Source organism: Notolabrus celidotus, chromosome 21 (genome assembly GCF_009762535.1).
Source record: "Notolabrus celidotus isolate fNotCel1 chromosome 21, fNotCel1.pri, whole genome shotgun sequence".
NCBI classification, from domain to species: domain Eukaryota; kingdom Metazoa; phylum Chordata; class Actinopteri; order Labriformes; family Labridae; genus Notolabrus; species Notolabrus celidotus.
The window spans coordinates 24,315,441-24,330,913 of record NC_048292.1 but is presented as its reverse complement, the minus strand read 5'-3'; the positions used below and the strand labels follow the sequence as shown (position 1 = coordinate 24,330,913).

General features: G+C 40.3%; 1 protein-coding gene across 2 annotated transcripts in view; it reads left to right on the top strand.

Annotated features, from left to right (window-relative positions):
• arid2 (AT rich interactive domain 2 (ARID, RFX-like)) overlaps window positions 1-15,473 on the top strand; it is a 51,698-nt gene that overhangs the window by 15,471 nt on the left and 20,754 nt on the right. For both annotated transcript variants that reach the window (XM_034673124.1, XM_034673125.1), the window contains 4 exons: window positions 3,006-3,139; window positions 11,932-12,150; window positions 13,984-14,051; window positions 15,182-15,251. In XM_034673124.1, the coding sequence (XP_034529015.1) occupies window positions 3,006-3,139; window positions 11,932-12,150; window positions 13,984-14,051; window positions 15,182-15,251 (491 nt within the window). The remainder of the gene's footprint in view (window positions 1-3,005; window positions 3,140-11,931; window positions 12,151-13,983; window positions 14,052-15,181; window positions 15,252-15,473) is intronic.

The window sequence follows — 15,473 nt, the reverse complement described above, 5'->3', positions numbered from 1 at the left end:
CCACAGGTACAAACTCTCTCTGCGTCCGTGCTTTTGTTTCCTGTCTTAGATGTCGTTTTTCTCGCCGCAACTAGCTACCAGGGTGACATCAGATTAATATTTGAAGTTTGCAGCTAACGTCAAAGCCTTGTACTTTTAAAATGAGAAAATATTCAAAGTAACTCTTTGATTTTTACCAAGTGAACGAATATTCGAAAGTCATTGCCCATCTCTATTTTCCAGGAATCTGTCAGACCATAAAGAAACTTCTGAACCAAAGCTGTATGGGGCAAAGTAATGTTTCTGGTTATTAGTGACTGTTTATAGATTTATTCAGCGTTAGTATAATTTAGGGATGCACCCATCCGATCCTGGTACCGGATATCGACTAGATTGGACTCAAAAAACTAGATCGGAAATCGGTGATAAAGGGACGATCTATAGTGCCGATCCATATAGCAGATCTAGTCATCTCAGTTCTATACTTTTCTGTGTTTACAACAGCCATGTGTGTCTCCTATGTCATCAGCGCCAGCCGGTCTGTGTATTTTTGCCCGGTAGAGCATGATGGAGGATAACTCCAGAGGCTCTGCAGTTTAGATGCATGTATCGCTTCTTTTGCTAACAACTCCGCCGGAAACTTGCAACATGTGCAGCCACAATGTTTCCATGGATGGCACTCGCGATGAAAAATATAATGGGAGCCCAAAGGAAGTAGTTTGTCAGCTGTAGCCGACTGCAAAGAAGCAAAAAAAACTTCTATTAATGGATTTAAAGTGTGAAAAAACAGACAGGTTATTGGATGTAATTGTTCTGGATCCTTGAAATAAAGGGATTCCAGCCTCTGGTTTAGCACTTGGCACACAGGTACAGTTCACCATCAAGTCAGAAAAGCCTATAGTTGCCAAAACATGATTCTATCCTCACATTAAGGAATAGAGATTGTTAAATCAATACCAGGATCCAATCGGATAGTATCGGTATCAGCAGATACCACAGCCCAGGTATGGATATCAGTATTGGGACCTAAAAAGTAGAATCGGTGCATCCCTAGTATAATTAAGAGATTGTTGTGGTAAAGAATGTAGAAAAAAATAGTAGGTTTGGTTGTTTAACATATTATTATAGTTTATTTTTTGATAAGAACACAGACAGTGGGAGGAGTCAGTGGAAGGTAGACAGATTTGGAGCAAGCGGCAACCTCCGGTCTAAAAATACGAGTCAATGCGGAAGTGTTAAAAGCTGCAGTTCATCGAGGATCCGCTTGAGGCTGGCTCCGGAAGTACCGGAAGTCACATACACATGAATGGGAAAAAGACAATCTTTGCAGCAGAAATAAACATGTTTACAGCCTGGTACAAAAGACCAGTGTAGTCTGAATAGCTCATTTCTCGATGTCCTCTCACTTTGAGGGGGGTGAATTCTTTTCTAATTCGGCAATTTCGAAGATATTGAGATTACTAGTCTTCCAATGAGAGGCACAGCTGCCTGCAGGAACACTGCAGCTGTTGGCTCGGAGGCTCAAAGCCCGCCTTTTTACGTCACACTGGCTCGACAGAAGCAATATGGCTGCCGCTGCCGATTGGCTTCAAAACAGCTCTTCAGAAACAGATGGGTGACGTCACGGATACTACGTCCATATTTTTTACAGTCTATGGTTTGGAGTCGCACAGTTTTTTACAGTGTCTGTCTAGAGTTTTGTTTAATATTGTGGAATCCTGCATCATCTGCTAAATACTTTTATAGTTTTTACAACATTGAACGGCTCATGAGTGGATGATTGCTCTGGATGCAACAGGGAGACACATGTAAGCCAGGACTCCATCTAGCGATGAAGTTTTACCCGTTACAAAAGCCATTAAACTAGAATACACTGTGAATAAATGGATATTAAAGTCCTGGTCTTACCGGTCTTATGTAAACTGTATTTCTAACCAAACTAATGTTTAATGTTCGGGTGAAGACTTCCTGAAGTGGTGCTTCTATCCATTTCAAACCAGTCAAACAGTATGTTGCTGCTGTTAACCTCCTCTCTCAGGTCTCTGCTGATGTGTAGAGATGTATAGATTAGGGGTGTGTGTGTTTAGTGACTAAGTGATGACTAGATCAATGTGAAACAAAGTTTTGGAGAGTAAAGGAGCTGTGGATGCAAATAAGTATTAGTTTTGGACTGCTGTAACAGGCAGATAGATTCACGTCTGGGTCTTGTCTCACCCTGTCGGGATTCTTCTTCCCATAACAAGGTGCTAACCATCCATTATCCCTTACTTCATTTAGTCACTTAGTCTACTTTAGCTTTCAGTGTAAGCAACTAAGATATTACTCTCTTCCAGAACAACCCCAGTATGGATGGAGACATGTTTCTTTAAGACAGGGTTCCTCAGGTGCACAATCATTAATCAGTTTAGTCTTTCAGATGACGAGTCTGTTGGACTCAAAAACAAAATCTCACATTGTGCTTGCAGTGTATGATTTGCAGCAAATGAAGGATGTTGTATTTGCAGTACTTGGGTCACATTGAGTGTCCTGGAAGATTGTTTCATTTGCATGAACGTGGGTTTTGCTGTTGCAGCAAATTATTTCCTGACAATACCGTGACTGTTTTTTGTATGTGTGACGTCACGTTTATTTTCATATTCCTGCTGCTTTGAATATCATGACCACCTTGATTTACTTTGACATTTTAGTGGATCATGTTGTTCTGCTTCAACAGAAGAAGAAGAGTTAAGTGTATTTTGTAAATTGGGCAACATTTGTGAGTCCTGAGTCTTTGTGTTCAGTCGACTGAAACTGTTCCAACTTTCAGTTTGGAAATACAAGGACACAGCCAGTGGCTAGTTAAAGTTTGTATCACAGAGACAGAATGCTGCAAAGACTTTCAGCCCTCTGCATTCAAAAGAAAAGACAAAAGTTCTGTGTAACTAAAGAAACAGAATTTTGATCACTAAGGTTAAGAAGAACGTAGAGCACAGAATCTCACTGAGTAAGCCTTCACTGATGGTCTGTTTTATCTCCCTCCTCTGCAGATACTTGGAGAAGTATGAGAAAGTCCACCACTTCGGCGAGGATGACGAAGAAACGCAGCCGGGGAATCCCAAAAACTCTCTTCCAATTGGTGCAATTCCCAACTCTTATAACTACCAGCAACACAGTGTGTCAGGTAGGCACAGTCAACCCGATTTCACAGTACTCAAGAGTCTCTCTCTCTCTTTCTTGCTCTTTCTGTGGTCACACTTTCACTCTTTGTCTCGTCCCTTTCACATCTGCATCAGGTTCATGGATTCATTCTGTTCTCTTCTTTTTTCTGTTTCACTCAGTTCCTCATCTTCTCCCAAAGGTCATCCTGTCCTTTTCTCTCTCTAACTCAAACACGTAATCCTCACTTAGACGTGATTACACCCGAGCGTCACTTCACCAGCGCTGTGTGTGAGATGCATGGGAAGCTGATCAGCCCACAGGTCAAACATATGCAGGAAAATGTGCCACAACAAAAGCTGTTTTGTTCCACGGATTTTCAAGTGGGCTGAAATGATTTTAAAGGAACATGATAACAAAAGATCTTTGTAGCACAAACATGAGGGTTCAGGTAGAGCTCAGACCTGTAGGAGTATTACAGGTAGAAAAATCATCTCCATGAATGGCACTGTGTGTCTTATTTGTTAGTCAGGTATTTCAAATCAAACACCACGTGGTGTGTTAATAAGCACGTCATTTTTTCTGTACTGTAGTTAAGAAGGCTGAGTTTGATGAACTGATGTTCAAAGGAATGATTTAACCTTTTGGGAGATGTGGTTATTCTTTCTTTTAAGGCTGAGAAGATAAAGGATGATGCCTCTCTCGTCTCTATCTTCTTTATTTGGAGCTGGAACCAACTAGCTCAGCTTAGCACAAAGCCTATAACAGGGAAAGTGCCAACAAACACAAGTTGTGCTAATATCCACCATCAAACACAAGCTAATGTTTGAATGAATCAAAACCCACTGTAGAAGTTGGGTCAGATGAAATCAAAACATCCATTGTGAGAACCTTTTGTGAGATTTGTTATCTTTATTGGATTTTACCAGCTAATTATATATCAAAAGATATATAAGTATTTGCTAGTCAAAGGTCAGTACAAGCTCAGGGGACTACAGTCTCATATTTCTTTAAACTGGCTCTAATGCATGACTTCTGAAGAAGTGATTCATGGACCTTTGAGCGCTTAACAAAAAAGAATTTCAACTGCGTCATGCCAGCAACATAAATGCTCACTGCACCTGCTGTCATATTCAAATTGTGCCATTCATGTCAGAAATGATTTTAATTGCTTTAACTAAAATAATGAACAATATGAAATGAGGACGAGCTCAGAAACATATCACTGATTTATAGAAATTTTCAAAATCAGTATTTTCCCTCACTCTAATCTGTCTGTTAAAACCAAGCGGCAACCTCCGGTCTCAGGATGTGAAGCCCATGTAGAAGTGTTATAAACTGCAGTTCTTTGAGCGTCCACTTGAGGCTGGCTTCAGAAACACCGGAAACTACATACACACCCATTCAAAAAAGACGATCTTTACAGCAGAAATAAACAAGTTCAAAAAAACACTTTAGGTCTGAATAGCGTATTTCCCTATCATCTCATGCGCAATTCAGAAGATATTAAGATTACGAGTTTCTGCCCATATAAGGACATGACTGACTTGACTGACAGGCGGGAACACATAGCTGTTGGCTTGGAGGCTCAAACCCCACCTCTTAAACTCACACTCGCTCGACAGAAGTTAGGTTGAGTTCAGCATTACCAATAAGGCTCCCACCAATGATTGGCCTCAAAACAGCGCTTCAGAAACAGATGGGTGACGTCACAGATACTACGTCCATTATTTATACAGTCTATGGTTAAAACGGAAGCAATGCAGTCCTGTTATCATCTACTTTGGCAAGGGGCACCTTGTTACTCTCGCAACACAGGTACAAACTCTCTCTGCGTCCATGCTTCCTTCTCCTGTCTTTGATGTTGTTATCGCGGTGCATGCTAGTGACAGTGCCACAACTAGCTACCAGGGTGACGTCAGATTAATATTTGAAGCTTGCCCCTTTTTTTTGCAGCATTAATAGCCCCATGTCAAAGCCTAGATTTATCCTTGTGTAGTTACATTGGAAAGTACTTTTAGGTCAACGTTCTCTCTCGGCTGTTGAATTACACAGGACTTCCACCAGATCCGTGTCTGGTCAGGCTCTGTGCTCTCTCATCCGTCAACACCTATCGGTTGTGTTATTGCAACGCAGCATGGAGCAGGACCGCCGGACAGCTGGAGTCATGTGACCGAGGTTTTTCCTCTTCCCCCTCTTCATCCATGTTGTCTTTATGGCCTGGCTCATCATGACGGGTTGTTGTTGTTGTAGTTAAGTGAAATACGATCTGGTGATAAAACAGAGTGTTTTATTCTGAAAATTAACCAGATGTTTTCATTTTGTTTTGGTGCCTGACTTCCTGTCCTGCTCCATCTGCTCTGTTGAGATTGATGCGTCGTGCTCCGGCAATCGGCACAAATAGAAGTCTTGCGTATCTGACCCGTTGCGTTCCGACCTGCTGGATCACAGATGGAACGCAACAAAGCGGATCCAGTGGAAGTTAACACATTGACTAGAATAGAAACCTATCAGATCCAGTGACGGATTGGAGATGGACTGGACACGGATCTGGTGGAATTTGGCTTTTAGCTTAAAGAGAAAAAAAAGTTTGAGTATAACTAGACATCAATGTTTCATTTGTTGCAAGTCGACTGAAGTTAGACCAACACAATGAAGTGCAGCGATCAAGACTAAACCACTAACAGGTATTTTTATCTAAAGACTGAGACTGAATCCAAAATAGCTGCTACAATTAACTCCAGCCAGAATCGTCTGCCCCTTTTTATAAAATCAGATTCTCTTCCTCCTTTGTGACATCGTTCATATTACCATCTGGTCAGGTTGTTCTGTTCTTTCAAGTTTCCAAAAGTCTTTTTCATGTAACTGAGTGTAATGGCACCTGATCTCCAAGATGATTTTATTCCATTGACGCACCTCCGCTCTGATTGTAGCGTCATCTTTTGAAGATCTCTTTATTTTCTGCAGATTTTAGAGAAGGTCTAAATGTGTTTTTATCAGCTTTGTGTTTTCAGAGGATCCCTGTCATAGCTACACTCTCATCTTTTTAACCAACACATGAGCCTCCTTATTGTACTTCACATTCATCCCTTTCATTACGCTGTGACTCATTTAATTCACTCCTCACCTTGTTAAGCACTGTTGTGTTTGAACCAAGGCTATCAAGCATGCGTTCGCAGTAACTGTTGGTACTTTTTTTCTTTTTGGACGTTGCCCACACACCTCAGCACTGACTAATACTCATTTAAACCTCGGCATGCTGCTGCTTTCATGATGGAAGAACAGCCTTTGAGTAACCACATCATATTTCAAACCAAATATTTTTCTGCAACTCGCCAAGGCCAACCTCTCGTCTGTACCATCCAACCCTGCTCACACTCTGTGAATGCAGGTTGTCCATTAGCCTCACAGTGTTGTAGTGTTGACCACAAGCTGCTCTCACAGATAATTGACTCTGCTGACAGCAGTTTGTTCATGAAAGGAAGGAGGGAGCACTTGTTGGTTTTCCCTCCAGCTCAGCTCAGATCAGAGCCTGCAGCTTTTCAGTGGCGGGCTCTTTTCATTAGCAGTCTTCCCTCTGCCTGCTGGGCGAAATGACTCTGAAACATGACCGGATGGGAAAAGACTCATGAAGAGCTGCTGTGAACTCTGTCTTTGTTTTGCATGTTTCTCCGATTAACCACTGGGATGAATCAGACATTAGGACCATGGTGACTTTCAGCTCACTGGCAGCTCCTGCTGTTGTTGAATTTGTTAAATGTGTTTGTTTTGAAAGTTGGTGTGTTAACTGCTAGTGTTAAAGAGGAGGGAGGTCTTGCAAACGTATCGTTAAGTTATCATATGAGGACTTACTCGTCTATAAGGATGAGATACATCAGTAGTTGGAAGCCTGGTGCTAAACAATCACTATGATAAAACTTGTTCTTTTTAGTGTAAAAAAGTGTTTCAGTCTCATTTTGACTCCCTGTTCACTTTGTATCCGACTCGTCCAGCTGACTTCCTTGCGAGCTGAATGGCCGTCACATTGGGCCTTATTTTACGGGCCTCCATCAGTGTGTCAGCCCAACAGTTTTCTCTGCAGCACTTTTCCCCTGCACTGCTAAAACAGCCTTTTTCTCAATGTGACTTTCAGTACAAACTGTATGGTGGCTTAAAGAGCTAGATTGTTCCCTCGGGGGTTGATGGACACCAAAAACAAAGCTCTAACAGGGCGCTTACATCGACATGGTGACCAGACACAACTTTCACAGCCCTGTTAACGGCTTGAGCTTACAGACCCCAGGCTACAGAAATAACAATTCTGAACCCTTGCAATTTCTAAATTTACAGGAGCTTACTTGTTCTATCTTGGACCAGTTGATTATCTGTTTCATGGTGTCATTTTTTTAACTTTGTTAAATATGAAAGGTGCGTCTTTTTAATAACTTTAAGATTCAAAAGCTCATAAAATATGTCACTGAGTGTTCTGTTTGTGGTTTAATTTTCACACATGCACCTGCCATAAACATTGATGATACAGACCTTTTTAAACTTAGTGATATAAATATTAAAGGAACCCTTCTCATTCAAGGGTTTGTATTTATTGTAATTATTGTAAACACTATAGATTAATACCAAAGACATCAAAATTATGAAAGAACATATATGGAATTATTGAATGAACAAAAAAGTGTTAAACAAAGCAGAATATGTTTTATATTTTAGATTCTGTAAAGTAGCCCCCTTTTTCCATCATGACAGCTTTGCACACTCTTGGTATTCTCTCAGTCTGCTTCATGAAGTGGTCTCCTGGAATGGTTTCTAATTAACATGAGCCTTGTCAAGAGTTCATTTGTAGAATGACTTGCCTTCTTAATGTGTTTGAGACCATCACTTGTGTTGTTCAGAGGTAGGATTAGTACACAATGGATAGCCGTATTTGACTACTGTTGTAATCCAGATTATGGCAAAACCAGATTATTTCATAGTTTTGATGTCCTCAGTATTAATCTACAATGTTGAAAATAATTAAAATGAATTAAAAAAACGGAGCGCTGGTGGCCTAGCTGTCTAAGCACCCCACATACAGAGAGTATAGTCCTCATCGCAGAGGTCCCTGGTTCGACTCCCGGCCGGGACCATGTCCTGCATGTCTTCCCCCATTCTCTACTCCCCACATTTCCTGTCTCTCTTCAGCTGTCCTAGGTATCCTAGGTATGTACAAACTTTTGACTTCTAGAGTATATTATCACATTATTGCTCTTACAATGGCCATATTGTCTGACATCATCCAATCAGTAATTAATGTACCTTGCATCAGTGCAAGTGCCTGATCTCTGTGTTTCATCCATTTAATGCTCTCAAGCTCGTACACCTCACTACTGATTCAGAGAGGAGGTGTTAAACTCTTTGTTTTTATGGTCAAATGTCAAGACAAAGTCAGCAGTGGGAGTACGACAGTGTCTCTGAGAAAAACTGTGTGCATGCAGTTTGTCCGACGTGTTCAATAAACATTTTAAGAGGAGGGACGGCTAGCGGTAAATTTACTACATCAATCTCACAGCTCACGTCAAACAGACACGCAGGAAGATAAAGCAAACATTGCTATCTGAAGCGGCTATCCACCAAATAGTTATTTTGCATATCTGTATCAGGTCTGATTTTTACAGTGAGTGCATCCTAACATATAATCCTCAAATATGAGCCACACATTTTATGCTCTTGGATTTATAGACTGTGTTTTAAAACAACCTGAAAGCCAGTTTGGCATTCCTCTACTTTATTTTCATGTTTCTTCTGAGCTCACACACCCTGATATCTGCCTGCTAGATTTATTGGTGCAGCTCTATTATGGACCTTTCAGAGCTGAACTCTGTCTGTACCTCAGGCTCTGAATTTAAATGTAACTGTAATATAATCGAGCAGCCAGGCTGATCTCGTGCTGCGTTCGCCTGGCAGAGTCCATGATAGTTAGCTTTCTGACAGTGGATTCAGACATCTCTCTCCCAGCTTTGATCTGCTCTGTTGTCTCGTCATGTTGTGGCCTACGAACACTTTTAATTCTGCTTGTAAAGCTTTGTCTGTTCAATAGGTTGTTTTACATCAGTGGTTTGTGCTGGCTAGCTGCTGGACGAGCAGACACAGGAGCCGTTGCTGCTGTAATAGAAACTGGGCTGAATTACATTTGCCTGCACAAACCTTTTCAGCATGGAAATCAAATTCACTCAGCAGGACTCCTTTCTGCTTTATGATTGGTTTCCAGAGGCAGCAGGCTACAAAGATCCTGCATCAAATTGAAATACCCACTGTATGGAAAAATGACACCTATGCACACAAAATGATTGATGGCAGAAAATCAAGCCGTAGCATGGGAGGAGACTCGCTCTTTGTTGACAAAACGACTGCACTTTACAGACGGGATCTTCTGTCGCTCTTGAGCTGCTGGAGAATATTTACGTCATGGCTCTGCCTCCCTCCTCCTGCACACACTGGGTTCTCAAGTATTCCGGATTATAAGACTTTTTAATTATGAAAAGCCCATCATGGAGGTTGACTGACTCACAGACAAACACAATTAAAAGTTAAAAGAACATTCATGTTCCTCAGTCAGACAAGACACGACTCATCAGGCTAATTGGAAGTAAAAACTGCTTTCACTGAGCAGCTCATTGCCCCATTTAGTTTGCTTTAAGTCAGTTAAATGAAGAATAAATGGGAGTGGAAGTGGCTGAAGGTGTGCAGAGGAAGAGAACTCAAAAAAAGGGAACAGACGATGGCAGCTCTCCTTTTTCTCTGCACTTGTGTCGCTGAATGTTGTAACGAAGCCTTTTACAATGAGTGCTGTTTGTTTCATCATTCAGAGACTAACTTCTCAGGGTCAGATGTCAGAGCAGCACTTAATGCTTCGTCGTTGTGATTACAGTCGTTTGTGTTTACTCTGATTTCTGTGAGCTGAATTGAGAATAAATGTTTACGTTTGTGTACGTCACATACACTACATCTTAAGTTTATGCTCTCTCCTAACTCTACATTCCTTTCCTGGAAAACATAAAAACTGTTGACGACTTGATGGCATGTAGGGATGCAGACTCTTTTGTGTGCAATGAAACTGTTCAAATTAGGGATGCTTTGATCGATCGGCCACCAATCATTATCGGTTGATTTCTGTGAAAAAGTACGTGATCGGCGTATGCCGATCAATGCCTTTCATTGCCGATCAATGCCTTTCATTGCCAATTACAAAAAACCATCACCTGTGGCTCATACTTGGCAGCCTGCAGCCTGAAGAGGACCTGTGTGTAGTGTGCCCCCTCCCCCTTTCCTTCACACTGCGCAGGCGCACAGCGGCAAACCACAACAAACATGTCTGCCAGGTGGAACTTGTATACAGTCTAAGAGTGATTTAAAGTTTGCATCCTGCAACACATGCGACGAAAAAATACCTCACAGGGGAAGCACGTTAAAAAAGCCTCAACACAACCAATTTAATAAGACATTTAAAGAACAAACACTTGGTGGAGTATGGTGAGTTTTTGAGACTCACGGCAGTGAATGAAAAGAAGACAGCCGGAGCAGCATCAGTCAGACGGCAGCTAACACAGCCCACGGTGGCTACACTCGCCTGTATGAGCGTGACAGTCAGAAGGCCAAGCAAATAACCTGAAAAATAATTGAATCGGGCTAGATGAGCTTTTCTCAGTGGTGGAAGACACCGGGTTCCGCCGACTGCTCTCTCACTTGGAGCCCCGCTAAGTGCCACCGGGATGTAAATATTTCATAGAGACGTAGCGCTGTCAGAGCTCCACCAGACAGTGTACTGTCACATCAAACGTCCCCCTAAAGAAGGAATCTCATTCTCTGTAAGTTTCACGAGTTTCAAACATGGCATATTCAGAAAGACAAACTTGTGAGACATATTGTCTTTTATTTATTTTACTTTCTGCACTATTTAGCCTGCTGAGAGCCTTAATGTTTCCAATCTGTTAAAGATTGGGTTACTGATAGCAGGTACATTTAAGTGTCTCTCAGTTGTCATTTTGACTGAATAGTTGCTGCATTGTGCCTGCAAGGTTTTTGTATTTTTTCTCTTGAAGAAGTTAGTAAAAAGACGTTTTTTTTTCTAAATTAAGGTGATTTTATGGTTCCTTTTTTCCCAGATGATGTAGCACTCACCATAACTAAATTGAAAAATGTACAGAAAATCCATGTGATCGGTATCGGTGATCGGCAGCGATCGGCACTCATGGCTGATCGGTATAGGAATTGGCACCATAAAACCTGATCGGAGCATCCCTAGTTCAAATTTATGTCCCTCCACCACAGCGAGTAATTCAGCCTCATGTGGACTGTGGCACAGGAACACAGAGCTAGCTAGAGGGTTAGCATTCGATGCTTGCCAGCTGTCTTGATTATCTTACCCCTCTCCTCCTTCTTTCCTTCACTGTCACTTCTTCTGATTTTAATCATCCTGATTTCAATGTAAATGAAGCCTATCCCCTTCCTTCATTAGGAACACAAACGTTACATGGTAGGGAATGATTAAGATCAGCTCTCCTTGAGTTTATGAAGGGACATAGGAGCAGATTTTCTTGTTGACATATCTTAATAAACAGTTCAGCATGCAGAAACCTGTATCCCTGAGAAGGAAAGTCGCCTGTGAAAGCTTCTGTGCTCACCTATCAATGATGACAAGTCCTCCCAGCTGTGCTGTTACTGCAGACATGTGGATGTTCAGAATTAAAGAGCACTCTGGCAGCTGTTTCCTGGGAGCTTTTGATACAGTTTGAGACATTCAACAATGCTTACATGTACTGATGTACCTTTTTCTTTTGCTTCCAGACTATCTCCGCCAAAGCTATGGACTGTCAACGGACTTTGTTCCGCCGTGTGACTACAACAAACTGGTGCTGTCTCTCCTTTCGGGCCTACCCAATGAAGTCGACTTTGCTGTTAACGTTTGCACTCTGCTTTCCAACGAGAGCAAGCATGCCATGCAGCTGGACAAGGACCCCAAACTGGTCACGTTGCTGCTGGCCCACGCTGGCGTCTTCGATGACTGTAAGTTCACAAACTTCTACAATGATTTGATCTTTTTTTAATTTATTGTTTATTTAAGTTTTTATTCAGAACAAAATGTAAACAAGTTTTACAGCTAGTCAAAGTATTTTTCAGAAAGTAAAAAGATACATAAAACAGGTAGAAGACAGTTGTCTAAACATTCTTATAAAATGAGGTGATAATGGTGGTGAGAGAAATAAATATCTTGTAAAAGAAAATTCAAAGCTTGGCAATGTCATTGTGAATAAAAGTAGTATGCTGGGATTGGTAAACAAATGATTGTTGTCGTATACATTTATATACATTCATATACATGTACCCCCGCCTACATGAAAAAACTTAAAAACATATACCTGCAAACGTACAAACCCTTGTTCCCATTCAGGCTAATCCATAAATCAGTAAAAGAATGTAAAGAAGCTTAAAGTAAATGCACTTTCACGTAAAGGTGTACCCAATGTTACAGATTTAAATCATCCCATACTGAGAACCGGGGTCTACGTCGAGCTGCTTGCATGTGTTCCTGAATCATGAAAGATGATTTGATCTTTCAAGACTCAGAAGAAGAACAGAAATTTTATATATATGTTTATTTTTTTTTTATTGTGCAAGAAATGTGCTTTACAAGAAAAGGGTGACCAAGTGATAGTAGACAGAATAACAAGTAATCAAGGCACCAATATGGACAATATAAAAAATAGACAAAGAAGTGATAATAATAATAATAATAATAATAATACTAATACTAATACTACTACTACTTAATAAGAGGAAAACCAAGGCTAAAACAAACAAACAAACCAACAAAAAAACAAAGACAATTGATGTTTATAAAAACAATAGAGCAGAAATAACCTAGAAAAAGTAAGCAATGAATGAGGGAGATAATAATAATGATAATGTTAATAATGATAATGTTAATAATAGTAAAGTAAACAATTATATCAATAATGATAATGAAATGGATAAGGCTGAATGAGCATTTTCTAATTATTAATTTCAAGGGTTTAATATTAAATAGATAAATAAGTAAAAAGATGAATATATATATATATATATACATACGGATTAGGGCCAATGGAAATTTTTTTTAAGGTGAAATCACCTGTTATTATTGATCTGAGAAAAAAGGCAGAATTCTGACTCTTTTTCTCAGAATGATAATAATAAAAAAATGACCTTAATTGTTGAATTTTTTCCTAAATCTCTTATGTATATAAACATGTATATGAATAAATAAACAAAAAAGTGTGTCTTTAGGGTTAATGTTTGTGTGGGAAGGTTGAAGGTATGAATGTTAGTGAATATCGATGTAGTCCAAATATGAGAAGTGGAAAACTGAAATATTGATAAGATTATAAGGAGCAAAGAATTATTTTGTATTACTTATTTATTTGCTTCTATTTATTGGTGCTAAACATTCATGTCTGATTGTTATTGGTATCAGAACAAGACCAGAAACTATAGAAGACATGTTCCCCCTTTCATCTGTGATATTGAAATGTGTTATTCCCAACCTCTCATACTCTATATTCTGTGTGGAATATCTGCATACAGATGAAACAGCTGAACTTAGTGTGTATGTAATTTGATTGAAGATGTCCAAAGTCCTTTATATGGAGCAGTCCTACAAAGGAATTATTATTCTGTGGATAGAGAAGCAAATTCTCCCCAATTTGCTGCCTCTTAGCTTCCCTCTTTGTCAAAGATCAAAGGTTCATAGCACGACCAAAGTATAACTTACCAAAGGGGAATATAAAGGCAGGGGAATAGAGAGCAATGATACTGATCTGACTCTCATGTTCTGTTCTAACCCTCTCTTCTTTTTTGCAGCGCTAGGCAGCTTCTCCGGGGTATTTGGGTCGGACTGGAAGGAGAAAACCTCGCGGGACTTTGTTCGGGTAAAGATTTATCAAGTCTTTATTTGATTGGCCTCTTGCATCATGTACATGTTCAGTAGATGTGTCTTTTAATTTGCCAATTACTTACACACACACACACACACACACATATATAAAGCTTGTTTTTGTTTCACTATGAAGCCACATTCTCTGAGTGTGAAGATTGTGAGAAAACACGGTGGTTGCTTCTCACAGACGACCCTTAGAGAGCAGTTTTCTCTGAGGCGTCATTAGAAGCAGGACGGAGGTCGGCTCACTTTGATCTCATCCAGTTTAAAAGCCATAGACTAATGTAAAGTCATGACTCCAATATAATGCAGCATTTCATTTACCCTCTGTCACGGGTGCATTATCGCAGCTACTACTCCTTATGAGAGGTCAGAGGTCACCGTCAGCCAAAAGAGACTATATCTAATTCAAAAGGCTTCAGTCTGTGGTCTCCCCCTCATATTGATGGAATGCAAGTTTCCTTGATCGGGAAAAAATGTTTAGGAGCTCCCAGAGTGAAATATAGAACAGTGAGATTAAGATTCTGTGCTTTAGAGATGATTTGAAAACTGACTATCATGTACAATCCTGCTTTTCATTATTATCATGTTTAATTATGTTAAAAGTAGGGATGTAATTTCAAGTGTTTTCTGTGATCGATCTTTGGAAATGTCTCTTAAGTTTAGGGTTAGCTAACAGTTAATTATCAAAAGCATCAGTAGCAGTAAGTTAATTCATAATGGCACAGGAAACACAGACACATGCTCATATAGGTAGACTAATTTTCTGCAGACCAGCTAACTGAAGCCACATTAAATCACTTTGAGGGACAGTGGGGGTCACAAGACTTTGGCACCTATATTTTGGGGGTCGTGAGCTGAAAAGTTTGGGAACCCCTGGTTTAAACCACTGAATATTAAGAGGATTTATTTCCATTCACTGCACATAATGAAGCAGCAGGTGGCGATATACAACTGACAGGATGTTACATACAGATAAAGATGAGTTTCTTGTTTACGGTCAGCTCATACTTACCAGCAGGTCTGTTATGATCCTGATTATGAAAGCTGCTATCAGTCCTCTATTGTAGAATTATATGCCTCGTTTCGAATGCTCCGCTAACAGCTGCTCTTCCTCCGCAGTTCTGGAAAGAGGTGGTGGAGGACGTCGAAGTCAGGGAGCTGATCTGGGACAAGAACAGCCCAGCACAAGGTAAACACACTCTTTGCTCCAGAGGACAGAAAACAATAAGAATGCGCTCTCCTGTGGACTCTCATTGTGTTCTTATTGACATGTAAAATGCAGTGCTGAAGAAGGCACTCTCTGTTTACTTCCTTTGAGCAGTAAGAAGGATGCACTTTGGTTGTCTTTTGAATCCATCTCTCTCTGAGTTTAAACACGGGTGTAGATGAGATGTAGAGCAGGAGAGAAAAA